Below are 25,065 nucleotides of genomic sequence, written 5' to 3'. Positions count from 1 at the left end.
ATGCATGCCGCTGTGCTGGACTTCACCTTCTTTCTATTGTAATTTTTGCTATGTAGACCCTTCACCCCTATGTTTGCCCAACTCCAATTATCAGATTTATATCTATATACTCTTCCATCTATATACAGATAAATACTGCATGACATACCAGCCAAGAACCGGTCAGGATCAGAGAGCGTTTCTCATCAGTCTGGAAGAAGGGTTCGGGGTTATTGGCACATGTTCCTGAGATGCCCGTACTCCGATTCTTCAGATTTTCCATCCTGGTCTGTAGTAAAGCACTGAGGAGAGACATTTGGAGCAGATACAAGGACTGTTAGATATAATGGGGCAGGACGCAGTATAAGCTTTAATATAAACACATGGGTGTGGGAATCTCTTAACCCCTTAAGGACTCAGGGTTTTTCCGTTTTTGCACTTTCGTTTTTTCCTCCTTACCTTTTAAAAATCATAACCCTTTCAATTTTCCACCTAAAAATCCATATTATGGCTTATTTTTTGCGTCGCCAATTCTACTTTGCAGTGACATTTGTCATTTTACCCAAAAATGCACTTCGAAACGGAAAAAAAAATCATTGTGCGACAAAATCGAAAAAAAAAATGCCATTTTGTAACTTTTGGGGGCTTCCGTTTCTACGCAGTGCATATTTCGGTAAAAATTACACCTTATCATTATTCTGTAGGTCCATACGGTTAAAATGATCCCCTACTTATATAGGTTGGATTTTGTCGCACTTTTGGAAAATCATAACTACATGCTGGAAAATTTATACGTTTAAAAATGTCATCTTCTGACCTCTATAACTTTTTTATTTTTCCACGTACAGGGCGGTATGAGGACTCATTTTTTGCGCCGTGATCTGAAGTTTTTATCGGTATGATTTTTGTTTTGATTGGACTTTTTGATCACTTTTTATTCATTTTTTTAATGGTATAAAAAGTGACCAAAATACTTTGGAATTTTTTTGCGCGTACGCCATTGACCGTGCGGTTTAATTAATGATATATTTTTATAGTTTGGACATTTACGCACGCGGCGATATCACATATGTTTATTTATTTTATTTTTTTTACACTTATTTTTTTTTTATGGGAAAAGGGGGGTAATTCAAACTTATTAGGGAAGGGGTTAAATGACCTTTATTAAAAAAAATTTTTACATTTTTTTTGCAGTGTTATAGGTCCCATAGGGACCTATAACACTGCACACACTGATCTCCTATGCTGATCACTGGTGTGTATTAACACGCCTGTGATCAGCATTATCGGCGCTTGACTGCTCCTGCCTGGATCTCAGGCACGGAGCAGTCATTCGTCGATCGGACACCGAGGAGGCAGGTAAGGGCCCTCCCGGTGTCCGATCAGCTGTTCGCCGCGATCGGCGATGTGTGGTATTGGCCGCGGGTCCCGGCCGTTGATGAGCGCCGGGACCGACGCGATATGATGCAGGATCGCGGCGCGATCCCGCTTCATATCGTGGGAGCCGGCGCAGGACGTAAATATACGTCCTGTGTCGTTAAGGGGTTAAAAAGGCTGTCTAGCATGCAGCTGGAGGCACTCTGGTTGGGAAACACTGTTCCTGTGTGAGGTGCAGGGTAGATGCAGGGCAGATGTTATGGCCCAAGGGGCAGATGGTATTAACCCCTTCTTGTCGTGACGCCAGGGCGTGGTTTAGCCTTAACCACCCGAAGGTAATACCGCTGATCCTGGGTTAGTCAGGGGCAATGAAGACACTAATGCCAGATTAAGGAGAACGGCAGCTTTACTTAATCAAGACAGGTGATATAGTCTTTGCAGTACAGCCAAATATCCCAGAAAGGTGACCAGTGACATAGGGGGACTTTGCAGGCTTGCTGGGACTTGCAGTAGTTAGACTGACTTTAGTGCCTCCAATGCTATGGACACAGACACTGGAACAACTTGACTGCACTTGACCTCAGCAGAAGTAGCAATGTGCTAAGAGAGCATGGAAAGAGCAAGATTGCAGCCTCTCCCCTGGTTATATAGGGGCCTGTGCAAGGGGGGTCACCAGGTCACTGGAGCCCTCTGGGTAACAATCCTGTGGTACAAACATTACAGCAACAGTACATTAAATGAGGCAAACCTATATATATAATGGGGGTATACTGCAGGGGAGCCCTGGGGACATGCAGGGACTCTGCCTGACAGGACAGGAGATCAGTAGAGGGCCACATCATCCGGTACTGGGACATCACACTGCCATATACTAAGGGAATATTCACACCAGCGGAATTTCGGCAAGCAGAATTTCGACTCAAATAATAGCCCAATACATTTCTATGGGATTTCGCACTCCCACTCACACAAGCGGAATACTGCAAGCGGAAATTCAGAAGTGTGAATGGGAGTCCACAATCTCATAGAAGTGTATTGGGCCTTCATTTGAGGCAGAATTCTGCAAGTGTAAATTTTGCTGTGTGAATAGACCCTAAAGATGCAAGGAGAATCCTCCAGTATACAAAGATCCTATACAGAATGATCTATTCCAAAAGCTGTGACTTACCTAATGTCCTCTCCATAGCAAATCTTTGTCTCGTCCGTTAAAAGCTCACAGGCAAAGCCAATATTTTCTGCCGTTTCTAGAACAAAAAAAATAAAAGGGCAATTTTATATAACCACTGTAGAGTATGCGCATAAGTCCATTTGAAAAGCTCATTTTTGAGTTCTTATAGATACTATAGGGGGCTATAAGAAGGGAGCGGAAAGCTGCTGATCATTACTGGATCAGCCTTTAGTCATGAGTGGTTCCACCAGTAATGCTGCAGGTCACATCCGCCACCAGAACTCTAAGTAAGTATACATGGGTCAGAACTGCTGCAAATCCAAAAGACAAATCCAAACCAAATTGGGTGTATTTTGGTGCAGAATAGTAGTGTAACAGCAGATATAGGTTTTTCAAAAACACACCAAAAGCCAAACCAAAAACACAACTATAACAAAACCCAAAAAACTATCAAACCATTTTTAAATTTACAGTTACAATGTACAGCAAATATGCAAAGATACATGGAGGATTTTTACTGCTCCACTGAAGTCAATAGGGAAAATGTGCAAACAATTGCGTGAGAAATATCCTACTTTTCCTATCAAATAAAACCTTACTTAAATAACTTTTGTAATAACGCCTTAAAGCGTTACCAACATTATAATAAAAAAAGAAAAAAAAAAAAAAACATTTTGACATCCTGAGAGAGCCACCAATTGCTAGATGAGGGGATAAGAGGTCGGATCGCGGGGGTCCCGCCACTGGGGTCCTCTGAGATCTCCCTGCTGCACCCCGCATTCGTTTAGAGCGTCGGGCGCAGCTCCGAAGTCTGGGGACATCAGTCACGCCACCTCAATGCAAGTCTATTGGAGGGGGCGTGACGGACGTCACGCCCCCTCCCATAGACTTGCATTGAGGGGACATGGCCATGAAGTCAAGCATCTAAAGTCTGTTACAAGTATAATTGGTCCCAGCAAGCTGCGAGGTCCTTCTGTGTTCCTGGCCACCTCTCTGGGATTCTGGCAGAGCTGTAGAGACTATAACAACTGTCTGACCTCAGTAAAGCCTCCTTTAAACCATAACCTGGTCGTGGACTCTCATTTCACTGCCTAGCCATTGGGATAGCGAAGATATCGTTTGGATGGTTCCCGATACCCAAAAACCACTCTGGCGTCACGAACATTAGGGGTTAATAACACCTTGCCCCTGGGGTTAATACCATCTGCCCCATCCACCCACATCCTGTGGTCCCGCCATTCACCGTGGCTCACCAAAACCCCAAAATGGAAGTCCACTTTAGTACACCGATATGGAAGCACAAATAATCACATACTAAAAAACCTTACTTACCCTTTTTATCTCCTGTAAGTACCCAAATCTTTATGTCTGCTTTGGCAAGTTTAGAGATTGTATGTGGCACGCCATCCTGCAACTTGTCTTCAATAGCGGTGGCACCCAGTAGCTGTCACAATATATGACAACAGGTCAGAAAACATAAGAAAATAATAATACTACAGAAGATGTGCATTTCCATGGTGAACATACCACTAGGTTAGTCTCTATCTCTTCATACACTTTATCCAGAGCCTCATCCCGGTTGGTCATGGATACACTGGCCTCCTGGTACCTTTTATTCCATTTCTGAAACTCTTCCTGGCTGATGTCCTTATAGCAAAGGCAAAGGGTCCTAAGAGTCTCATTGGCAAACATCTGGGAGTAGTAAAAGAAGAGAATTACATTAGGAACCTATTTAGTCTATTAAGAACTGTGTAATGCATTATTACTCCTATTTTCTGCAGCTCGCTTGTCAGCTTTGCTGTGTAGACTGGGGCAGAGTATTTCATTTAAAAGGAATATTGTGGTGCAGGAATACTTATACCCTATTTAAAGGATAAGGAATAAGGCGGTATTTATAAAACCATTATTTTGGCTGTGGCTTGTCTCTATTTCTTGGTACAGTTGTTTTTAGAGAAAGTTTTGTGACAAATCAAATACGGTAGAACATTTTTTCAAAGTGACGTTGGAAGTCATGGTTTCAGTTGAATTTATGATTTGCAACTTTTTAGTTTGTTGCATCATTTGGCGCAACTGGGCTAACTGACGCGCAATTTTACACCAGTCCTCAGTTTGCTTAGAAACTGACTGTGGACAGCATAAGTAAAAAGTCACACATTTGTCACACGGGTTAAAAAGTCACACAGTTTCCACCATGTGACGTAATGGACTAAAAAGTCTTTCACCTCCTCCACTTTTCATGAATACACCCCTAAATGTCTGATGCTCCTGCCCCCAGGGATGGTGAAGATATGAAGTTATAAACTAGTCACCGCCTTAAGTAGTCACCTGGGCGGGGAGCTCTTCTCATCTACTCCCATTCTTCGGCCGGGAGCAACGCCCCCTCCGCTTGATTGATGGGCCGCGTCATTGTTCCGCTCACTGAACAGACGGAGCAGAGCGATGATGCTGCCCATCAATCAAGCGGAGGGGGCGTCGCTCCCGGCCGAAGAACGGGAGTAGGTGAGAAGAGCTCCGCGCCCAGGTGACTACTTACGGCGGCGGCGGTGACTAGTTTATAACTTCATATCTTCACCATCCCTGGGGGCAGGAGCGTCCCCCGGGAATGGTGAAAATAAAGATTTTACCCTATATAACGCTTTGCCAAGCATTATATAGGGTAAAATCTGATGATTGGTTCCCTTTAAAGGCCTAGATAAGATAAGGCCTAGTATGCAGCTCCCCTGTCATTTGATAACTTCAATAAACCCTCCATATAATATATAAAACTTACATCAAGCGCTTCCTGGGTAGAATCTTTAATGGGGTTATCTGGGTGTAGACGCTCATAGATAACTGTATCTGCCCCTTTACAATACAGTCTGATGTTTCCACTTGGTTCCTGAACTGTAAGAGAGAAGGAGAATGTAAAAGTAGTGAAATCAAAACAAGAGAACTATGGCTACTAAATGCTATATAGGTTTCCTTATGTAAAACATCACCATAAGGCATAGAACCCCGCATTTTAGAAATCTGTAGGTCTTCCTTTTAACATTTATCTATGAACTGGGTTTAGTATTCACTTTAAGGGGGCGCTGAGCTGCAAAACCAAACATGACCACAAAGAAAAGGTGGCACCATAACTGATCAGTTCTTCTTATGAATTTTTCGTTTGAAAACTACTACGGTGAAGCGGGAATGTGAAAAGAATGAGGCATTGTCTGCAAGCAAACACGTTATCATTTACCTATTATAGACATGCGTTTTCGGTCACTATTAAAATCCAGGATACCCAGAACCTCATAGGTGACTTCTTTCGCCATTTCACTAATCGTAATGGTACTCTGGGTTCTGGACAGAAACACAAAGCCAAAATTCCTGGCAGCTGTCACCAATGCCCCTTCATCTGGGGATGCCGCCTGGTAGATTAATTCACCACCTGCAACCAAAATTACAAAATTCACTACACCCGAAAAGCTGTGCAATAACCTCATCTACTACATACGAGTAACTAAACGTACCGTCCGTCTTCTCCACCATCACTGTATGGCACAAGGCGAGAAGCTTGAAAAACAGCCGGACATCGGGATCCTTCCCTGATCGGATTTGTTCAATTAGAAAATGGTCACCAAATGTAAACTTTGGGTCGGCCAGAGGATTCCAGCCAAAGTCTACTTGCTGTAGGTCAAGGACAAAAAGAATTAATAAATGATGGAGAAGTTCTAGGGCTTGGAAAGATATTTCCCATGTACGCTTTTGTTATGGCTAACATATTAGGTATGAATACTTTTGCAACCGTTTTTTTCTTCTACAGTAGAATCTCCCAATAGTGGACACTCAGGGGGATTAAAAAAAAAAAAAATAAATAAATAAATAAAAGTGTCCGCTATTAAGAGATGTTCCTTATTGGGAAAAAAGGTTAAAAAATCTTTCTAAATGACCGAATACTGTACTCACGGCAAAGTGTAATTACCTATATACAGTAACATAATAAAAAGCAATATTACAGTAGAATCTCCCAGTGCTGTTTAATCCCCCCTTATCACACCCTGTATCATTTCATCCCCCTTTATACCCTGTGCCAACCTTATTCCCCAGTGCCTTGTGCCAAATTATCACCCCCCCTTTAAACCCGTGCCCCATCATTTCCTCTTGATTCCCCCTGTGCCATTTAATTCCCCCTTTATTACCCTCTGTGTAAATTCATCACCCCCTCTTTGTAAGGTAGCACAGGAAAAAAGGGGAAATTAAATGGCACAGAGAAATAAAAGGGGGAACTAAATTGCAAAGGGGATCAAGAGGAAATGATGTGTCACAGGGGGTAATAAAGGGGGGATGATTTGGCACAGGGGTAGTATAGTGGCATGGGGTATCAGGGAAGCAATGGGGGTGGGGGTGAATGATGTGGCTGGCGGACGTACAGAAGCAGGAGACCACTACTTAAAACAGCAGTCTTCTTATGTGCTGGCGCATCTGCAGGAGGGTGCAGCGGTGGCCTGGGCCCCTTACTGGGGTATTGGTTGTACCCCCTGACTGTGGCCCTGTGTACAGGGTAGGGCTGGCACATAAGCCTGGTTGTCCCCTATTGGGAGTGTTTTGTCACCTAATGGGAGTGTTTTGTCCCCTATTGGGAGTGTTTTGTCCCCTATTGTCTCCTATTGGGTGTGTCTGTATCCGCTATTGGGAGTGTCCCCTATTCGGAGGGTGCAAATACATTAAGGTGAGGACACGAAGATCCAGCTCACCCTCTCCAGTATGGTGCAAAGATCTGTGCCCGGCAAGGCACACAGCAATATAAAGGAGAAGACGATGATCCAGCACTTCATGGAAGACAGCTTTATTGAAAACAACATCACACTGTAAAACCGAACATACCACCAGACGCGTTTCGAGCACATGCGCTCTTCATCGATGATCCGGGGAAGAGAGTATGAGCTCGAAATGCGTCTGATGGTATAGTCGGTTTTACGTGTGATATGATCTTCAATTAAGCAGTCTTTCATGAAGTGCTGGATAATCGTCTTCTCCTTCATATTGCAAATACATTAATTCTTGTGGGACTCTGCCGGGAAATGAAAAAACTGTCCTCTATTGGGAGGTGTCCCCTATTGGGAGGTTTCCACTAAGGGAAATGTTACTGTATATTGCTGCAGTGCCCATAATATTTAGAAAGAAGCAACTTTACAAGTAACATGGTTTAAAGATATCCTGTCGTTTTGTGTATACTGCTATTTTGCAGACCTAGGTGTTTCTATGGTAGCAGACTACAAAAAAAACCTATGTAGTCTGACCCTGCAGTTATTCAACTCGTCCTTCCTTTCTTCTTGCTGATCTATAGACAGCTGAAGAGGGGGCAAATGAAAGAATATACAGAACTGTAGGATCAGTTTACACAGGGATGTTTGTAGTATGTAATTGTATAAATCCATAGTTCTCCTATACACGATATGGTTGGAGATTTTTTATTTTTAAGACTATTTACAATACAAAAATACTTTGAACTGTGAAAGGATTTCTGCGTATACCAGAATATAGAACTTAGAGACCATTACTTCTATCTATTGTTCTATGTTATCAGCCATTTCGGGTTGGGAATGGGTCGAGTGTACTGTCGGCCTATTGAAGGACAATAAAAAAAATATGTTTAAAAATAGACATTCAAGGTGACTTACCTCACTATACATTGATTTATTTCCAGCTTCTTGTCTTTGATCACCTAAAACACATTAAGCACAGTTATTTCCATAATATTAAATCAGATCCCCAGGTATTATATAAAACCGCAGGTAGAGATGTTATAGAACCTACCAGGAGAATCCGCAGAGGGATGAGAAACCAGAGAGGAAGAGGAGAAAGCAGGGACTATATACCGTATTTATCGGGGTATACCACGCACCGGCCTATAACACGCACCCTCATTTTACCAAGGATATTTGGGTAAAAAAAAGTTTTTTACCCAAATATCCATGGTAAAATGAGGGTGCGTGTGTGCGCGTGTATACCCCTATATACCCCCAGGAAAGGCAGGGGAGAGAGGCCGTCGCTGCCCGCTTCTCTCCCTCTGCCTTTCCTGGGGTCTAGAGCGCTGCTGTCGGCCCTTCTCACCCCCTGGCTATCGGCGCCGCTGCCCGTTCTGTCCCCCTGACTATCGGTGCCGGCGCCGATAGCCAGGGGGAGAGAAGGGGCAGCGGCACCCATTGCCCCGCGCTGCTGCAGGCCTCCGGCGTGCGTCCCCTTCGTCGTTGCTATGCACGGCGCGGCACACTGAAGTCATGCGCCGCGCCGTTCAGCGCATAGCAACGGCACCGGGGACGCACGCCGGAGGCCTGCAGCAGCGCGGACCCGACTCAGGTAATTATGCCACCGGGGATGGGGGGAGGCAACGGGGCAGCGGTGCCGGCAATGGGTGCCGCTGCCCCTTCTCTCCCCCTGGCTGTCGGCGCCGCTTCTCTCCCCCTGGCTATCGGCGCCGGCAATGGGGCGCCGGCACCAATAGTCAGGGGGACAGAACAGGCAGCGGCGCCGATAGCCAGGGGGTGAGAAGGGCCGGCAGCAGCGCTCTAGACCCCAAGAAAGGCAGGGGGAGAGAAGCGGGCAGCGACGGCCTCTCTCCCCCTGCCTTTCCTGGGGGTGTATCGGCGTATAACACGCACACAGACTTTAGGCTAAAAATTTTAGCCTAAAAAGTGCGTGTTATACGCCGATAAATACGGTACTTCTATGAAGCTTGGGTGACTCTGTGACCGAACAACTGCTACATACTTGCTCATATGGACAGGCATTTATCAAGCGATTTAGTTAAAATGTTTTTACTAAAAATGTCGCACAAATGTCGCACCTGTGACATTTTGACTGGAAAGCGAGAAAAGCAAGTTTTCCAAAACTTAACTACGTAGTAATAATTTTAAACTGGACTACGGGTAGTCAGGTATTTATTAACTGCGACAGTCGCAACTGCGCAAAAAAAAGTCGCAACAAGGTTAAAAATTGACTAAATTTACTCCAGCTCAAACATGGAGCAGAAAAAGCTACTACCAAAGTAAAAAAGGAAAAAATTGCTTACGTGAAAGAAAATTATCAACTGGCTGAAACCAGTTGATAAAGAAGTCACACATAAGCAAAAAAAAGTTAAGAAAAAAAGTGCTAAAAAAAGGAATACATAAGCAAACATTGATAAATGTCCCTCATGATGGCGGCTATAACTTTTTATTTTTTTTGACCCAGCTATAAGAGGTCTGGAGCATAACTGGTCACGATAAGACAGAAGAATAACCTAGATATATGGACTTTCTTAGACTATGAAAAGAGAGTAGAGGTTTTAACATGGAGCCCAAATCATTATAAGAACGCACCATAGGTTTCGCCACTAATGGTACATTTCTTGAAGGTCATGATATTCTGGGTCAAGGTGCCAGTTTTGTCGGAGAAGATATACTGAATCTGCCCCAGCTGTTCATTCAGGGTTGTCGTTCTGGCTTTGGCCGGTGTATCCTTCTCACTGTGATACATCTGAAGATCCCAGTTTATAAAGTAGCTCTGTCCCAAACGAATCACTTCCACACTAGAAAAGGGAAAAATGGGAAAAAAAATATTGTTGAATAATAATAAAAAAAATTATTCAGAGGCATATTATCCAGAAATACCTAAAAGAGCCTGTCAACAAAGCAAATGGAGCAAATGACTCTCTCTACTATCAGTCTTAGATGAAAAAGCGCCACGGTACTGTTCCTTAGAATTACTAAGAGACATCTCCACCAAGGAGCAATGGTACTCCAGAAAGAGCCACATTTCTATTGGCACAGTGCCATGTTTTTCATAGTGGCTGTGCCTGGTATTACAGACAAATGGTGGTTTTCTAGACCAATTCATTTGAACAGCTGTGAGCAGTACAAGGTCATGGCAGGTGCCATAATTTAAATGTCAAAACAAATGCCCATTCAGTTAAAGCAAGCAAAGATCCTAAAATGGTGAAGGATTAGTAGTTGAAAGATGTAAAAGTTTGGGATCTTACCTGACATACAGAGAGATGGGTACCATGGTATTCAGAACAATGATGTAACCCCAAAAGACAAGGAAGCCTCGGTAAGATGGGGTATAAGTAGTACCATCATAAAGATACCACGACACGTTGGATTGGCCTAGTTTGGCATCCCAGAATGTTTGTCCAATGGCAAGACCGGTCGATGCAAGGATCAGGAGAACAAATATCTAGAAAATATTGAGAATATAAAAAAAATGATTACAATAAATTTAGGCGATGTACAGTCCACCCCCATTGGGTCAACAGTAAATATATCAGTTACGTAGCCTATGACCATATGAGAGGATTTTTATTGTTCTTTAACACTTACTGTGTACACCATGTAATTCATCAGATAATCAATTTTGGTTCTTTTTAATCTGGTTTTCCCACTATTCCTCATAATTTTTGTGTCGGCACCTAAAAACAAAAACAACCAAAACAATTTAAAAAAAAGCAAAATATTACAAACCATAAACTTAAATAACCCAAAGAAAGATATTCTTAAAGTATTAAATACAACTGAGTGGTACTGAATGGTTAACAATATTAAAGGGGATGTTCAGCATTGGTAATAGGGACCTTATATTCCCCAAAATCAGCACCACATATGTCCATTAGCTGTGGCTGGTTTTGCGGTTCTCAGGTGAATGGAAAATAACTGCAGTAACACAGTCCATGGACAGAGGTAGTGAGGTTTCTGTGAAAACACAGAACAATAAATAAAAGTGAATAGTTATCACTAGTGTCAACATTACCTGCAAAAAGTACGAGGCCATGGCAGTACATTGTGTTGCGGATGGTACAACCCCTGAGGAGGATTTTATCTACATCCAGAGGGTAACTCACTCCTCTCCAGAAAAGTGTCCCAACAAACTTGTCCAGGCGATTGTTGGGCTCCTCACATACAACTAACCCTAAAAGCAGGATAAAAAAAAAAAAGAATAAAGGAATATCCATTAGCCCCTATGCCAACTTTGGAACATGATCCCTAGTAGTGACATACAGGACAGGTGACTATGCATTGGCCCTCTTCACTGAGGGTATGAGCAATGTGGATGGGTTTTGGAGGACTTAGAACTGTAATGTTGTGGAGGTTTAAAGGGGTATTATGCCCCTAGACATCTTATCCCCTATCCAAAGGATAGGGGATAAGATGTCTGATCACGGGGTTTCCGCCGCTGGAGACCCCCGCGATCTAGGCTGCGGCATCCCAGACATCCGGTGCATGGAACGAACTTTGCTCCATGCCGGATGACTGACAATGCAGGGCAGAGGCTCGTGACGTCACGGCCACGTTCCCCCCAATGGCAATAATAATAAATCCATGGTCCAGGTGTGTTCAGAGTTTCCTTCAGCAAAACTTAGTTTACTAGGACAAAGCATTTCAAGATATAACCCCTCCCTTCATCAGGTCCACATAATAATATAGTAAAATATGGAATAAAGGGGTACTCCACTGGCCAGCCTTCAAACATTTAGTTACAAATGCTGTGTGCGAGCTGTGGGGGTCAACCACGCCCCCTCGTGACATCATGCCACAGCCACTCAGTGCAAGTCTATGGGAGGGGGCGTGGTGGATGCCACGCCCCCTCTCATAGACTTTCATTGAGGCGATGTGACATTAGGTCACAAGGGAGTGTGGCCAACTCCCGCAGCGCATACAGCGTTCGGAACTAGATGTTCCAAACACTGGCCAGTGGAGTACCCCTTTAACACAGGAAGTAGGGTTCAGAGGCATTCTGGAACAGACTTTAGAAAACACCATAAAAGTAACAATCTTATAGTTCTATTGTTATTAGTTTGTTCGGCCAGTCCCCCATGTTATTTGATGCCGCGCTGTTTGCTGCTTCGCTTCAGATGGTTCCTCTAGTGTGGTGGACCACCGGTGTATGGCGGGACCACTGGAGTAGCGGTGTGAGTGGTGGGATCAAATGGTATTAACCCCCAGGGCAAGATGGTATTAACCCCTAGTGTTCGTGACGCCAGTGTGTTTTTGGGTTCTGGAATACCACACATCTGGTTTCTCCGCTATCCCAGTTGCTAGTAGTGAAAGGAGAGTCCACAACCAGTTATGGTCAAACGGAGGCTTTACTGCGTATAAGATAGATGGAATTATCTGCACAGCTAAGGCCAGATTTCCCAGAGAGGTGGCCAGGACCCAAAAGGACCTCGCAGCTTGCTGGACCAATATACTTGTAATTAACTTGACTTGAGATTGGACTCGACTTGACTATATGCAGGACTTGACTAGTTACAGTGACAGCAGACAGGCTTGAGACTTACTGGAATGACTGCAGCTTTTGGGGTCTTCCAGATGCTAATCACTTGCACTGAGATCTCTGGTGTTTGCTGTGGTCAGTAAGGTAGTACAAGTGCTTAGAGAAGAGTGAATTCATGGCCGCCCCTTTATATATGGACTAAAGCCCATTGGTCAAGCTGCGGGTCATAGGTTAAGCTGGTGCTCTCTGGGAGAACATGTGACAACAAATCATGTGACTGCATAACATAAAATGTGACAGACTCACACAGGTCCTTGAGACCTCCCACAGGTCCTTTGTACTACCTATACATAAAGGGACTGTCTAGGAATTTAAGTGATATACAAAACATTATGGAACAACAGGGGGAGACCATGCAGGGGAGCCCCCAGGTCACTGAGGGTCTCAACCTGACAGGGCCTAAGGGTAAAAAAAAAAAGCATTTTGCCAGGACACTGCTTGACCCTTTCTTGTATGCAGCACTCCTGTACGATCTCTGAAGTCTGTCTACTTATGGTGGTTTAAGGCTAATGGAAGCAGCTACATATTGACCTAGGTCTGAGCCTTCTGTTTGTAATTGTGCCTAGTATAGGCACAACCCAGCAAGGTGAGCATATTGACCCTCAGCCTTGACCCTTTCAATCGTGTTTGTCAGAATTTACCCTGTGGGGTGTAGTGCTTTTGTACAGCTATTAAACCCCAGGGGGCAGGGACTATGTAAAGAGATATCCTCTCTATAGAATGGTGCTCCTCTGGACCCTTTAAACCAAAACGACAACTTACCATCAAAGTCAGCCAGCGCGCACTCATCCTGCAGCAACTTGTCCGTCACCTCCAGCGACATTTTAAACTTCAAGTTTGTTTCTCTGGAAAGAAAAACACGATTTATATATCTTATCATCAGGTCTGGGTAGTTGTTTGCTTATAGGCTCAGGCTGATGCTCTGTTTTATCCCCCATGCTTTAGACTTCAGCTAGATTGGATTATGGGCAACTTTAAGGTGTGCACCATGCTATGGGTTTATTATTCTGGTGCGGTAGGGACAGTTCTAACTGTGTTTTGGACTAATGTGTTAAAGAATCACAATGGGTCCCGTTATATATTTTACCATAGCGGCCACCTATCATAATATAGTCTATGAAGTGAATGGATTTGGGGGGTGAAAAGTAAATCTGCACCTTTTATGATTCATATTCTAATGTCATGTGTATGATTTTCAGACCCGAGGATCTTACCCATCAAGCTCTGCTGTTTCTACATAGCACAGACTGTTAGGATCTGAGCTGGACAGAAGTAGAACATCCGCCTGAGAATGGAAAATAAATTTAAAAAAAAAAAAAATGTAATTAAATTATAATGATAATAAAAAAAAAAAAAATAATAATAATAATAATAATAATAATATATATATCTATACAAACACACACACACACACACACACACACACACACACACACCGTATTTTCCGGCATATAACACGACCCACAACTTTTACGGTTAAAATATAGAGTTTGGGATATATTCGATGTATAAGACTACCCCTCTACCGCGATGTACGGTACCTTACCAGCGATTGGCTGGTTGTTGTATGCAAAGCCTGCTTGGATTGGTCAGCTCTCCCTGCCTGCCCAGCCCTCCCGGTCTCCAAGACTATCAGAGCGCCCGTCTGGCCCGCCCTTGTATCCTATTACCGTATCTCCTTCTCTGCCTCTCAGATCTCGCACATGCGCCACCCTTGTATTCCATTACCATACCTCCTTCTCCACCTCTCTGATCTCGCACATTCACATCTGCGCCGCTTCACTGCAGTCCTCAGGAGCGAGATCTGAGAGGCAGAGAAAGCGGTACGGTAATAGGATACATACAAGGGTGGGCCGGACGGGTGAAAGATGCGTGATTTTCTGGGCACAGTGCCGCTCTCTCTCTATAAATACCCCGGGCATCCCGGACAGCAGCAACCGCCCTATAAGACGACAACTGGCGTAGAAGACAACCCCCGACTTTTAAGAACATTTTCCTGGGTTAAAAAGTCTTATACGCCAGAAAATACGGTATATTATATATATGTAATAAATTCTCATATTAGTAAAATAATGTTAACTCCAGTTGTCTCAACACTGACCGGAATAAACTCATTCTTATTAATTCGAATGATGTCCCCAACTCGGATGTTTTTCCATTTTGTTTTCTTAAACCTAAAAAGAAAGTCAAAAAGTTGAGCCGGGTTCAAAGGGAGAAGAATGTCAGCATGGCATTACAGAGTCAGCTTTGCCATTAAAAGGGATATTCCAGGCAAATATATTAATATATATATATATATATATATATATATATATATATATATATATATATATATATATATATTATATATTTTATATATAAATATATATATATATAAATATATAAATATATATATAAATATATATATATATATATATATAAATATATATATATATATAAATATATATATAAATATATATATAAATATATATATATATATATATATATATATAAATATATTATATATATATATATATATATATATATATATAATATATTTATATATATATATATATATATATATATATATATATATATATATATATATATATATATATATATATATATATATATAAAAATTATATTATATTATATTATATATATATAGGCTCCGGAAAGTAAAACAGATTTGTAAATTACTTCTATTAAAAAATCTTAATCCTTCCAATAGTTATTAGCTTCTGAAGTTTTCTGTCTAACTGCTCAATGATGATGTCACATCCCGGGAGCTGTGCATGATGGGAGAATATCCCCATAGGAACTGCACAGCTCCTGGGACGTGAGTCATCAGAGAGCAGTTAGACAGAAAACAACAACTCAACTTCAGAAGCTAATAACTATTGGAAGGATTAAGATTTTTTTAATAGAAGTAATTTACAAATCTGTTTAACTTTCCGGAGCCAGTTGATATATAAAAAAAAGTTTTGGCCTGGAATACCCCTTTAAAACTTCTCCTTTATTGCTCCAAAGCAATACCTGCTTGTTTTGTGTCAGGTGACTCTTTCTCAAGACACCTTTGTCCACATCAAGAACTGTGCAGAGCATGAGAGGTCCTCTGAGGATTTACTCCAGCTCTGGACATTTCATGTCACGGACAGAGGTGGCAGCAGCGAGCACTGTGGTCAGACTGGAAATAACTACACAACTTCTTCTAGAGCATACAGCAGCTGATAAGTACTGAAAGGATTAAAGGGGTACTCCGGTGGAAAACATGTTTTCTAATCAACTGGTGCCAGAAAGTTATAAAGATTTGTAAATTACTTCCATTTAAAAAAACGTAATCCTTCCATTACTTATCAGCTACTGTATGCTCCAGAGTGCTCTCTGCTGACACCTTTTCCATGTCAGGAACTGTCCAGAGTAGGAGCAAATCCCCATAGCAAACCTATCCTGCTTCGGACAGTTCCTGACATGGACAGAGATGTCAGCAGAGAGCACTGTGGTCAGACAGAAAATAAATTAAAAAAGAAAAGAACTTCCTGTGGAGCATACAGCAGCTGATAAGTAATGGAAGGATTAAGATTTTTAAATAGAAGTAATTTACAAATCTGTTTAATTTTTGGCATCGGTTGATTAGAAAAGATTTGTTTACCCCTTATTTCTGTTTAATAAAAATTCCTTCCTTACCCTCCGTCTTCTATAACTTCACTCGGCCGGTTGTTTATTTCATTATCCATTTTATGCCGCGCCTTTGGAAGGAAAGATATTTATACTGAATATACATGGAGAACTCATGTCTATCATAAAAGTAATAATTGTGACGCAAATAGTTCTTCTGTATCACATTCATTCCCCATTTTATCTTACACATACGATGCTGGCCTATATTATTTAGTGCAAACAATACCAATACAAACATTTACAGTGGATTCTATGGTGTATTTGGTGTGTGGTGAATACCCCTCCATTACTTAAAGGGGTACTCCGGTGAAAAACAATATTTTTAAATCAACTGATGCCAGAATGTTAATCAGATTTGTAAATAATTTCTTTAAAAAAATCTTAATCCTTCCTACACTTATCAGCTGCTGTATGCTCCAGAGGAAGCTGTGCAGTTCTTTCCAGTCTGACCACAGTGCTCTCTGCTGACACCTCTGTCCATGTCAGGAACTGTCTGGAGCAGGATAGGTTTGCTATGGGGATTTGCGCCTGCTCTTGACAGTTCCTGAGACAAACAGGTGTCAGCAGAGAGCACTGCGGTCAGACAGAAAATAAATTTAAAAAGAAAAAAGAGCTTCCTGTGGAGCATACAGCAGCTCATAAGTACTGGAAGGATTAAGATTTTTTAATAGAAGTAATATACAAATCTGTTTAACGTTCTGGCACCAGTTGATTTAAAAAAAAATGTTTTTTTGACCTGAGTACCCCTATAATTTAGCAAAATATTTCCTGTTGTAAATACAATTTCTCCTTATCGTCCCTATAACAGTGTTTTCCAAACTGTGTGTCTCCAGCTGTTGCAAAACTACAACTCCCAGCATGCCCGGACACAACCCTATAAGAAAGGTGTCTGCATCTTATTATAGGATACCCCCATTATGTCTTCTCTAACAATCTACCAGGAATGTTAAGCCATGTAATTCAAAAGCTCAGTTTCTTACACACAATATAGGAGATTCCTACAGGGCCCCTGTACAGCAACTCAAGCCTATTTCCTCCTATGCTACTGAAATAATTTGGGCATCTACCCCCCCCCCCCCCCAATTCTTTAGAAATTAAAGGGAGTAGTATCACTATTTTTGGCCACTAAATTTCTATATGGCATTTTTCACCAGTTTTCCCCCTTTGCAGACTCCATTGCTATTTTCAGTTGTCCCCAAGATAGTAGATATAGATTAATTTCTATAATGTTTTCCATACACTGCACGCATACAGAAGAGTGAATCCTGTCCCTATAGAACACACTCAGCAGCATGGAAGACATTAAAGAGCAGTACTCAGCAGTTTAAGCTATCTAAATAGAGGAAGTGGCGTTTTTCTTTGATAGGATACAGTATAAAGTTTCTGACTTTCATTTGTACTGTTGACATATGCAAAGTTTGTTGAAACAACAAGGATTATTATAGAATCTCTTCAACATAATCACCTAAAGTTTGTTGATTTATGAGACAATTCTAAAACTGAACTGCAAAAGGGTGTTTGTTTCCCCAATGTTTTGGCGGTGGTCACAGGGGTGGGATTTAAATGTCATGATTTCAGTCATTCAAACATTGTACGCCTTTGCCTAGAGTACTTGTACATCCCCCCCCCCCCAAGCTTATGTTTAAAGGGGTAGAACAGGATTAGAAAAACAGTGCATGTTTCTTCCATAAACAGCACTTCTGATTGTATGTGGTATTACAACTTGACTCCATTCAATTCAAATGGAACAAAGCTGCAATACCACACACAACCTGATGACCAGGGGTGGTGCTGTTTTTGGAAGAAGTTAGCTCTTTAAGGGGTACTTCACCCCTAGACATCTTATCCAAAAGCATAGGGGATAAGATGTCTGATGGCGGGGGGGGGGGGTCTGGCCGCTAGGACCCCCCGCAACCTCTCGCACGGCTCCCTGGTGTTCTGAACATGAATGGAGGGGCCGTGATGTCATGACCACAGCCTCTCGAAACCAGGGTGCCAGGTTGGAGATCGCAGGGAGGAAGGGGGGTCCCAGCAGCTGGAGGTGGCTGGGGTCCCAGCGGCCTTTGGATAGGCGATAAGATGTCTAGGGGTGGAGTGCCCCTTTAAGTAATGTATGAAGTACACAGCCATGTTCTTCTGTCACTACCCGCCCCGCCCCCCCCCCCACCATTGTCTCACTAGGGGATGACTAGTATCTAGTCTTCATATAATCTGGAATAAACTCGAATATCCTAACACAAGAAAAAATACAAATAAGTCAATGAATAACTCACAATGTCATCCACCAGATCTTTAATGGCAGTGATTCCCAGTACAAGCAATAGAGGGATCAGAGTCGTCGACCAGGAGACTGTGGAAATTTGGGGAATTGACTGTAGGAAATAGCAAAGGAACAAATATTTTATGGCATTAAAAATAAAATAAAAATAAAGTGTTTGTAGAAATGCTATGCTCACATAAATAATATCACTCAGCTTTCCAAGAAACCTGAGAGGCCAAATTGCCCAGTTATGTAACAATTCCCATGGTCGATCTGCCACTGTATGATGGACAATAGTTGTGTCTCAATCTAAGATGAGGAAAGACACAGAAAACCGGAAAAGCAGCAAAGATCACGTAGTTTCCCGATGTCCCATCACACAGCAGGAATGTATAATGCCTCCACCCTGTTATATTGCATTATATGTTATATTGGTGATGTCTGTGATTCATGATTCCGTGCATTGAATTCTTCCCACTCCATTATTTGTAGGTTGTGTTTACGTCATACAGATGAGACGTTCCTTATATTTCACCTTCCATGACAGCGCACGATGATGTGTCGGGTATACACCATAGACGCCAGTGTCAGAAGACGTGACGTAAAACCACCATTACCTGGAGGATGAGGAGGACCAGGAAGTAGGCATTGGCCGCTCTCTTGAATTGTTCAAACAGGTTCATGGGCAAGAAGGTGAGTGGGTTATACTTGTAGGTCTTTATGGTGTTTCCCTGCATAAAAAAAAAAAAAAAGAAAAAAAAAAAAAACTTAATTATGGTTACAAATATATTATATACACTGTATATATTATAGATTATAATATTCTATACTATAAACAATGTTATTATTTAGGACTTTTTCTGGAAGAAAACAAGCCTGGTTACTGTTCAGCACCTGCGCAGTAGTTGATGCAGAGAAAGTGGTCATGTGGGTTAGTTACAAGACCATCACCATCTTACGGACACAAAGTACGTCACCTATGGGTTTTAACATACCCCATCCCTGGGTAGTAAGGGGGTTTTAAATGAAGAACTGGGATAAGGCAGAAAGGCACTTACAGTTGTACGTGCCACAACATAAAAGTTTATGGAACTTGTACTATAAGAAAACCAACCCCATTGGGGTGGCCATACATAATAGATGGCTGTCAGATGAATCTGCCTATTTCAGTGAGACTGACTATGGAATGTGTAGAACATACGCAAGTAGATTGGGGAGATGGGATCATGTGGCCAACAGCTATTTGGCCAAAACTTAGACATTGGTTTCCAATTAAATCTTTGTTCGGATCTTCTCAAATCTAGACTTGAGGAGATCCCATTCTCTTTTTACAGACAAATAGTGTTCGCGAGATAGTTCCATATATTGACATCTCTATAGCGAGGCCAACTTTTTAGCTTTGCACCCATTGGAATGAGTTCTAAGAATCCACTTTCTGCAGACAATTCGTGCTTATGGAAAAAAAAAAAAAAAAAAAAAAAAACAATCTCATGAGGATCCCATTTGCCAGATCTCAAGAATTTTACGTTCACGGTCACAAAGTTATGCAACTCCATGAAATAAACCAAGGTGCTTGATAATTCAGTTCTGTCCACTTCTGAAGAAATTGTAAAGAGGAGGAGGTTTTGCAGATTGTGGTACACACCGCATATTTGCTCTTCTTAAAACAGAGGTAGGACTTCTTCTGGAATTCCGGTTGATCGTAAAAATTGCGGTCATTGGCTTTTACTTGCCAGTTACATTCTGAAAGCAGAGAAAAGACAAATCAAGTTAATATCCAATAAGATAGGCCTATTTGTTTTCCACCCCACCTAAAGTAGATCTTTTCTCTCAGTACATTAGGGAGACCAGTCCTAACTAAAAGAGAAAAAAAAAAAAAAAAGGAAAAAAAATTATATATATAATAAGAAAAATTAAAAAAGGGCCATTTGACCAAAAGGAGTCATATACGCTAACAGCAGCATAGGTACCAGTGCGCGGTATTTTTGAAGCTAGGCTCACATGTTAACGTGTTAGTCAGCATTTGTTCATTTATATAATATATATATAAAAAAAATATATATAAAATATATATATAAATATATATATATATAAAAAATATATATATTATATATATATATATATATATATATTTTTTTTTTTTTAAGCCAATACCAGAAGTAGAACAAATACAGAAAAAACAACATGTTCCTGTGTTTTGGATCCTCTTTGACTAATATAAGGCCCAATTTGAGGAGGAAGTACTGACCAATGGACTACAAGTGAACCCAGCCTCTGTCCTCCCTCTCAGCAGTGATTGAGCTGTCAGTCATTCCAATGAAGGAAAGTATACAGGTGAAATTCGAAAAATTTGAATATCGTCCAAAGTTCATTTATTTCAGTAATGCAACTTAAAAAAAAGTTAAAACTAATATATGAGAGAGACTCATTACATGTAAAGCAAGATAGTTCAAGCCGTGATTTGTCATAATTGTGAGGATTATTGTTACAGCTCATGAAAACCCCAAAACGCCCCCCCAATTACTATGATTTGGGGAGCCATGTCATCTGCTGGTTTTAGTCCACTGTGTTTCATTAAAGGGGTTATTCAGGAAAAAAAAAATTATATATCTCAACTGGCTCCAGAAAGTTAAACAGATTTGTAAATTACTTCTGTTAAAAAATCTTCATCCTTTCAGTACTTATGAGCTTCTGAAGTTGAGTTGTTCTTTTCTGTCTAAGTGCTCTCTGATGACACGTGTCTCGGGAACCGCCCAGTTTAGAAGAGGTTTGCTATGGGGATTTTCTTCTAAACTGGGCGGTTCCTGAGACACGTGTCATCAGAGAGCACTTAGAAAAGAACAACTCAACTTCAGACGCTCATAAGTACTAAAAGGATTAAGATTTTTTACTTGAAGTAATTTAGAAATCTGTTTAACTTTCTGGAGCCAGTTGATATATATAAAAAAATTTTTTTCCTGGAAGACCCCTTTAAGTCCAGGGTCATTGCATCCGTCTACCAGGAGATTTTGGAGCACTTCATGCTTCCTCTCCTTTTAAGTTGAAATACAATGGAATTTTGCACAATATTCAAATTTTTCGAGTTTCACCTGTAGTTGTCCTTTATTCAGGGGTGGGATTTGACCATTTTGGTCTGATTTTCCCAATACAGTTGTTGAAAATCACAACAAATTGCTTGTAAAATCCTTCTTCAGAACCAGATACTGCTGATAATTGACTGAACATAAAGTGCTCCCCAGGCATGCTTCCCTACCTCGAGCTGTTCCCCCACTCTCTAGGAAAGCAGTCCCCAACTTGGGGCTCCCCAGCCTTAAAGGGGTACTCCGCTTCTCAGCGTTTTGAACAAACTGTCCGAACGCTGGAGCCGGCGCGGGAACTTGTAACGTCATAGCCCCATCCCCTCATGACATCCCTCCCCGCCCCTTAATGCAAGTCTATGAGAGGGGGCGTGACAGCTTTCACACCCCCTCTCATAGACTTGCATTGAGGGGGCGGGGCTATGCCGTCACAAGCTCCCGGTGCCGGCTCCAGCGTTCGGAACAGTTTGTTCCAAACGCTGAGCAGCGGAGTACCCCTTTAAGCCATCAGAGAATGATGGGAGTTGAAGTTTCCCCAACAAATAGCGAGCAGCAGGTCAGAAAATACTGCTCAAGCGGCTACAGTGGAGGTGCGAAAAAGACTGCTGAAAGAGACACAACCAGAACTGATGTCAAGCATCAGAAGCTTCTCTGGATGCTACAAAATACCCAGCCCCCTGCTGTGTCCAGCCCCTGAGGAGCTGTATCTCCCATCTGAATCTGAATTCTGAAATCTGAATCTTACCCCTTCTTCTAACTCTGCTGAAATGGCGGATTAAAAGGAAACAATATTTATTAGACACACATACAGAACACAGAGCGATAATAGAGGTTTGGCTTAGTACTGTAACCAGAGACAGTATAATTGCAGGAAGTGAGGCTCTATCATGTCAGGACAACACCGTAACCTGTGCCAAATAAAACATACCAAAACCCATTTTTCAGACTGTGATTAAGATCTTACCTTATTTACACAGCTAATAAAATGTTGTTGTTCTTGTAGAACATCTTTACTAGCTCTGAACAAGGTTAACGAAACCTTACGTAATCTCCTTATAGTCCATAAATTTGTAGGTTTCAGACCACAAGTCTTGCAGTCTATTTTCTGGGAGTTTGAGGATCCTTTGGTGGGCCCAAGCTGTGACACTAATGTGCTCCTAATATAAATACCCAAAGGTCTAGCAGAATCTATCAACCTCATCTGGAGTTGACTAGTTGACTTTAGAACCCTGTTTAAGGGGTACTCCGGCCCTAAGACATCTTATCCCCGACCGCGGGGGTCCCGCCACTGGGGAACCCCACAATCTTGCATTCGTCACCCACCTCTTTGAGCTGCACGCCGCGCTGCCAGCTCACAAACTGCCGGGTGCTGACCATGGGGCTGGAGTATCGTGACGTCATGACTCCACCCCCGTGTGACATCACGCCCCGCCCCCGCTACGCAAGTCTATGGGAGGGGCGTCACGCCCCCTCCCATAGACTTGCATAGTGGGGGCGGAGCGTGATGTCACGATACTTCAGCCCCGTGGTCAGCACCCGGCAGTTTGCAATCTTGCATTGGGTGCCGAATGCAAGATTGCGGGGGTCCTCAGGGGCAGGACCTCCGTAGTCCGACAGTTTATCCCCTATCCTTTGGATAGGGGATAAGATGTCTTCGGGCCGGAGTACCCCTTTAAACCGTGGGTGTGCAATGATCAATTTTAAGTGGACTTACAAAAACGAAAGGTGATCCCACACAATCTGGTGGGCCCAAAGAAATTAAGTCCTATACTGATGGCTACCCACAGCTTCCCTCATTCGTAACAGTAATAATAGTGATATCTGCAGTCAGATTCATGGAAATCGCAAGGACAACATTACCATGAGTAGTTATCCTAAGGTGACATACCTACCTATACATGATATCCCCCGTAATTCCTTACAGACACTTCCTGAACTGAACCTATATAAACACGTGTATAAACAACACACCTAATAACCATCCATTATCTGCCCAGGGCGCGGTGCTGTCTTCTTATTTAAGGAACAGAGCAGGACAATCTGACAGTATAAAGCTATTAGTGTAAATAATTCAGCACCGGGCTGTCAGCAAGCAGTTCACAGATAAAGGCTGGCACATGTAAGCCCATGTATCCCATAACTAACCAAACAATCTGACAATGTCAATGACCAAACGCAAACGAAAGCTCCTCACCGGGCGGCACATCTAATAAATGTAAAAGTGAAGGGCCGTCTGTCCGGGGTAATTAGCCATTATACGTTGGTTTCAACGTCCACCATCGCTCCATTTTTTCTCTATGGGAGCTGCGAGACCGTCTTTTGGGTCTACAAATAGCACGACATAACATGTTATTTTGCTCTTCAAGTCAAACAATACTTTGCCATGTCCGGCAACTGCTAAGTAGAATGAATGGTGAAGTATGCACGACCCGCTGCTCAATTCTAATGGGAGACTTGGGTCCCTGTTCTCTAGATTGTGCGGGTGCCCCATTTGTCTGTTTTGTCATGTAAATAGGTTTTTAAAGGGGTACTCAGGTGGAAAACTTTTTGTTTATTTTTATTTTTTTATCGACTAGTGCCAAAAAGTGAACAGATTTGTAAATTACTTCTATAAAAAAAAAAAAAAAATCTTAATCCTTCCAGTACTTAGCTGCTGTATACTAGAGAGGCAAGTCTATTCTTTTTTGGATTTCTTTTCTGTCTGTCCACAGTGCTCTCTCCTGACACCGCAGCATATGTTTGCTATGGGGATTTGCTCCTGTTTTGGACAGTTCCTGACATGGACAGAGGTGTCAGCAGAGAGCACTGTGGACAGACAGAAAAGAAATCCAAAAAGAAAAGAACTTCCTCTGTAGTATAAAGCCGCTAATAAGTACTGGAAGGATTAAGATTTTTTTAATAGAAGTAATATACAAATCTGTTTAGCTTTCTGGCACCAGTTGATTTAAAAAAAAAAAATATAATAATAATAATAGAAATAATTAAAAAATAAATCGTTTTCCACCGGAGTACCCCTTTAACCCCTTAAGGACCAAGCCCATTTTGACCTTAAGGGCCAGGCCAATTTTATTTTTGCATTTTCGTTTTTTCCTCCTCGCCTTCTAAAATCCATAACTCTTTTCTATTTCCATCTACAGACCCATATAACGGCTTGTTTTTTGCATGACCAATTGTACTTTGTAATGAAACCTCTCATTTTACCATAAAATGTACAGCGAACCCCAAAAAAAATTTTTTTTTAGGGAGGAAATTTTAATGAAAACCAC

The 25,065-nt window shown here is 41.9% G+C and overlaps 1 protein-coding gene and 1 long non-coding RNA gene across 2 annotated transcripts in view; one reads left to right on the top strand and one right to left on the bottom strand.

Moving 5' to 3' along the window:
• LOC130294605 (phospholipid-transporting ATPase IC-like) overlaps window positions 1-25,065 on the bottom strand; it is an 84,811-nt gene that overhangs the window by 21,239 nt on the left and 38,507 nt on the right. Inside the window, exons 3-21 of the mRNA XM_056544706.1 lie at window positions 20,368-20,465; window positions 19,340-19,453; window positions 18,736-18,834; window positions 16,469-16,530; window positions 14,904-14,976; window positions 14,017-14,087; window positions 13,565-13,647; window positions 11,279-11,437; window positions 10,852-10,940; window positions 10,512-10,708; window positions 9,853-10,061; window positions 8,173-8,216; window positions 6,022-6,178; window positions 5,748-5,939; window positions 5,295-5,407; window positions 4,052-4,216; window positions 3,857-3,968; window positions 2,525-2,600; window positions 149-281 (exon numbers count right to left, since the gene is read on the bottom strand). Coding sequence (XP_056400681.1) covers window positions 149-281; window positions 2,525-2,600; window positions 3,857-3,968; window positions 4,052-4,216; window positions 5,295-5,407; window positions 5,748-5,939; window positions 6,022-6,178; window positions 8,173-8,216; window positions 9,853-10,061; window positions 10,512-10,708; window positions 10,852-10,940; window positions 11,279-11,437; window positions 13,565-13,647; window positions 14,017-14,087; window positions 14,904-14,976; window positions 16,469-16,530; window positions 18,736-18,834; window positions 19,340-19,453; window positions 20,368-20,465 — 2,246 coding nt within the window. The remainder of the gene's footprint in view (window positions 1-148; window positions 282-2,524; window positions 2,601-3,856; window positions 3,969-4,051; window positions 4,217-5,294; window positions 5,408-5,747; window positions 5,940-6,021; window positions 6,179-8,172; window positions 8,217-9,852; window positions 10,062-10,511; window positions 10,709-10,851; window positions 10,941-11,278; window positions 11,438-13,564; window positions 13,648-14,016; window positions 14,088-14,903; window positions 14,977-16,468; window positions 16,531-18,735; window positions 18,835-19,339; window positions 19,454-20,367; window positions 20,466-25,065) is intronic.
• LOC130294635 (uncharacterized) overlaps window positions 1-25,065 on the top strand; it is an 84,980-nt gene that overhangs the window by 28,164 nt on the left and 31,751 nt on the right. The window contains exon 3 of the long non-coding RNA XR_008848562.1: window positions 19,215-19,415. This is a non-coding gene — a long non-coding RNA (uncharacterized LOC130294635). The remainder of the gene's footprint in view (window positions 1-19,214; window positions 19,416-25,065) is intronic.

The sequence above is a fragment of the Hyla sarda genome, chromosome 1 (genome assembly GCF_029499605.1).
Source record: "Hyla sarda isolate aHylSar1 chromosome 1, aHylSar1.hap1, whole genome shotgun sequence".
NCBI lineage: Eukaryota > Metazoa > Chordata > Amphibia > Anura > Hylidae > Hyla > Hyla sarda.
The sequence above is the reverse complement of the archived record's forward strand: the minus strand, read 5'-3'. Positions and strand labels throughout refer to the sequence as shown.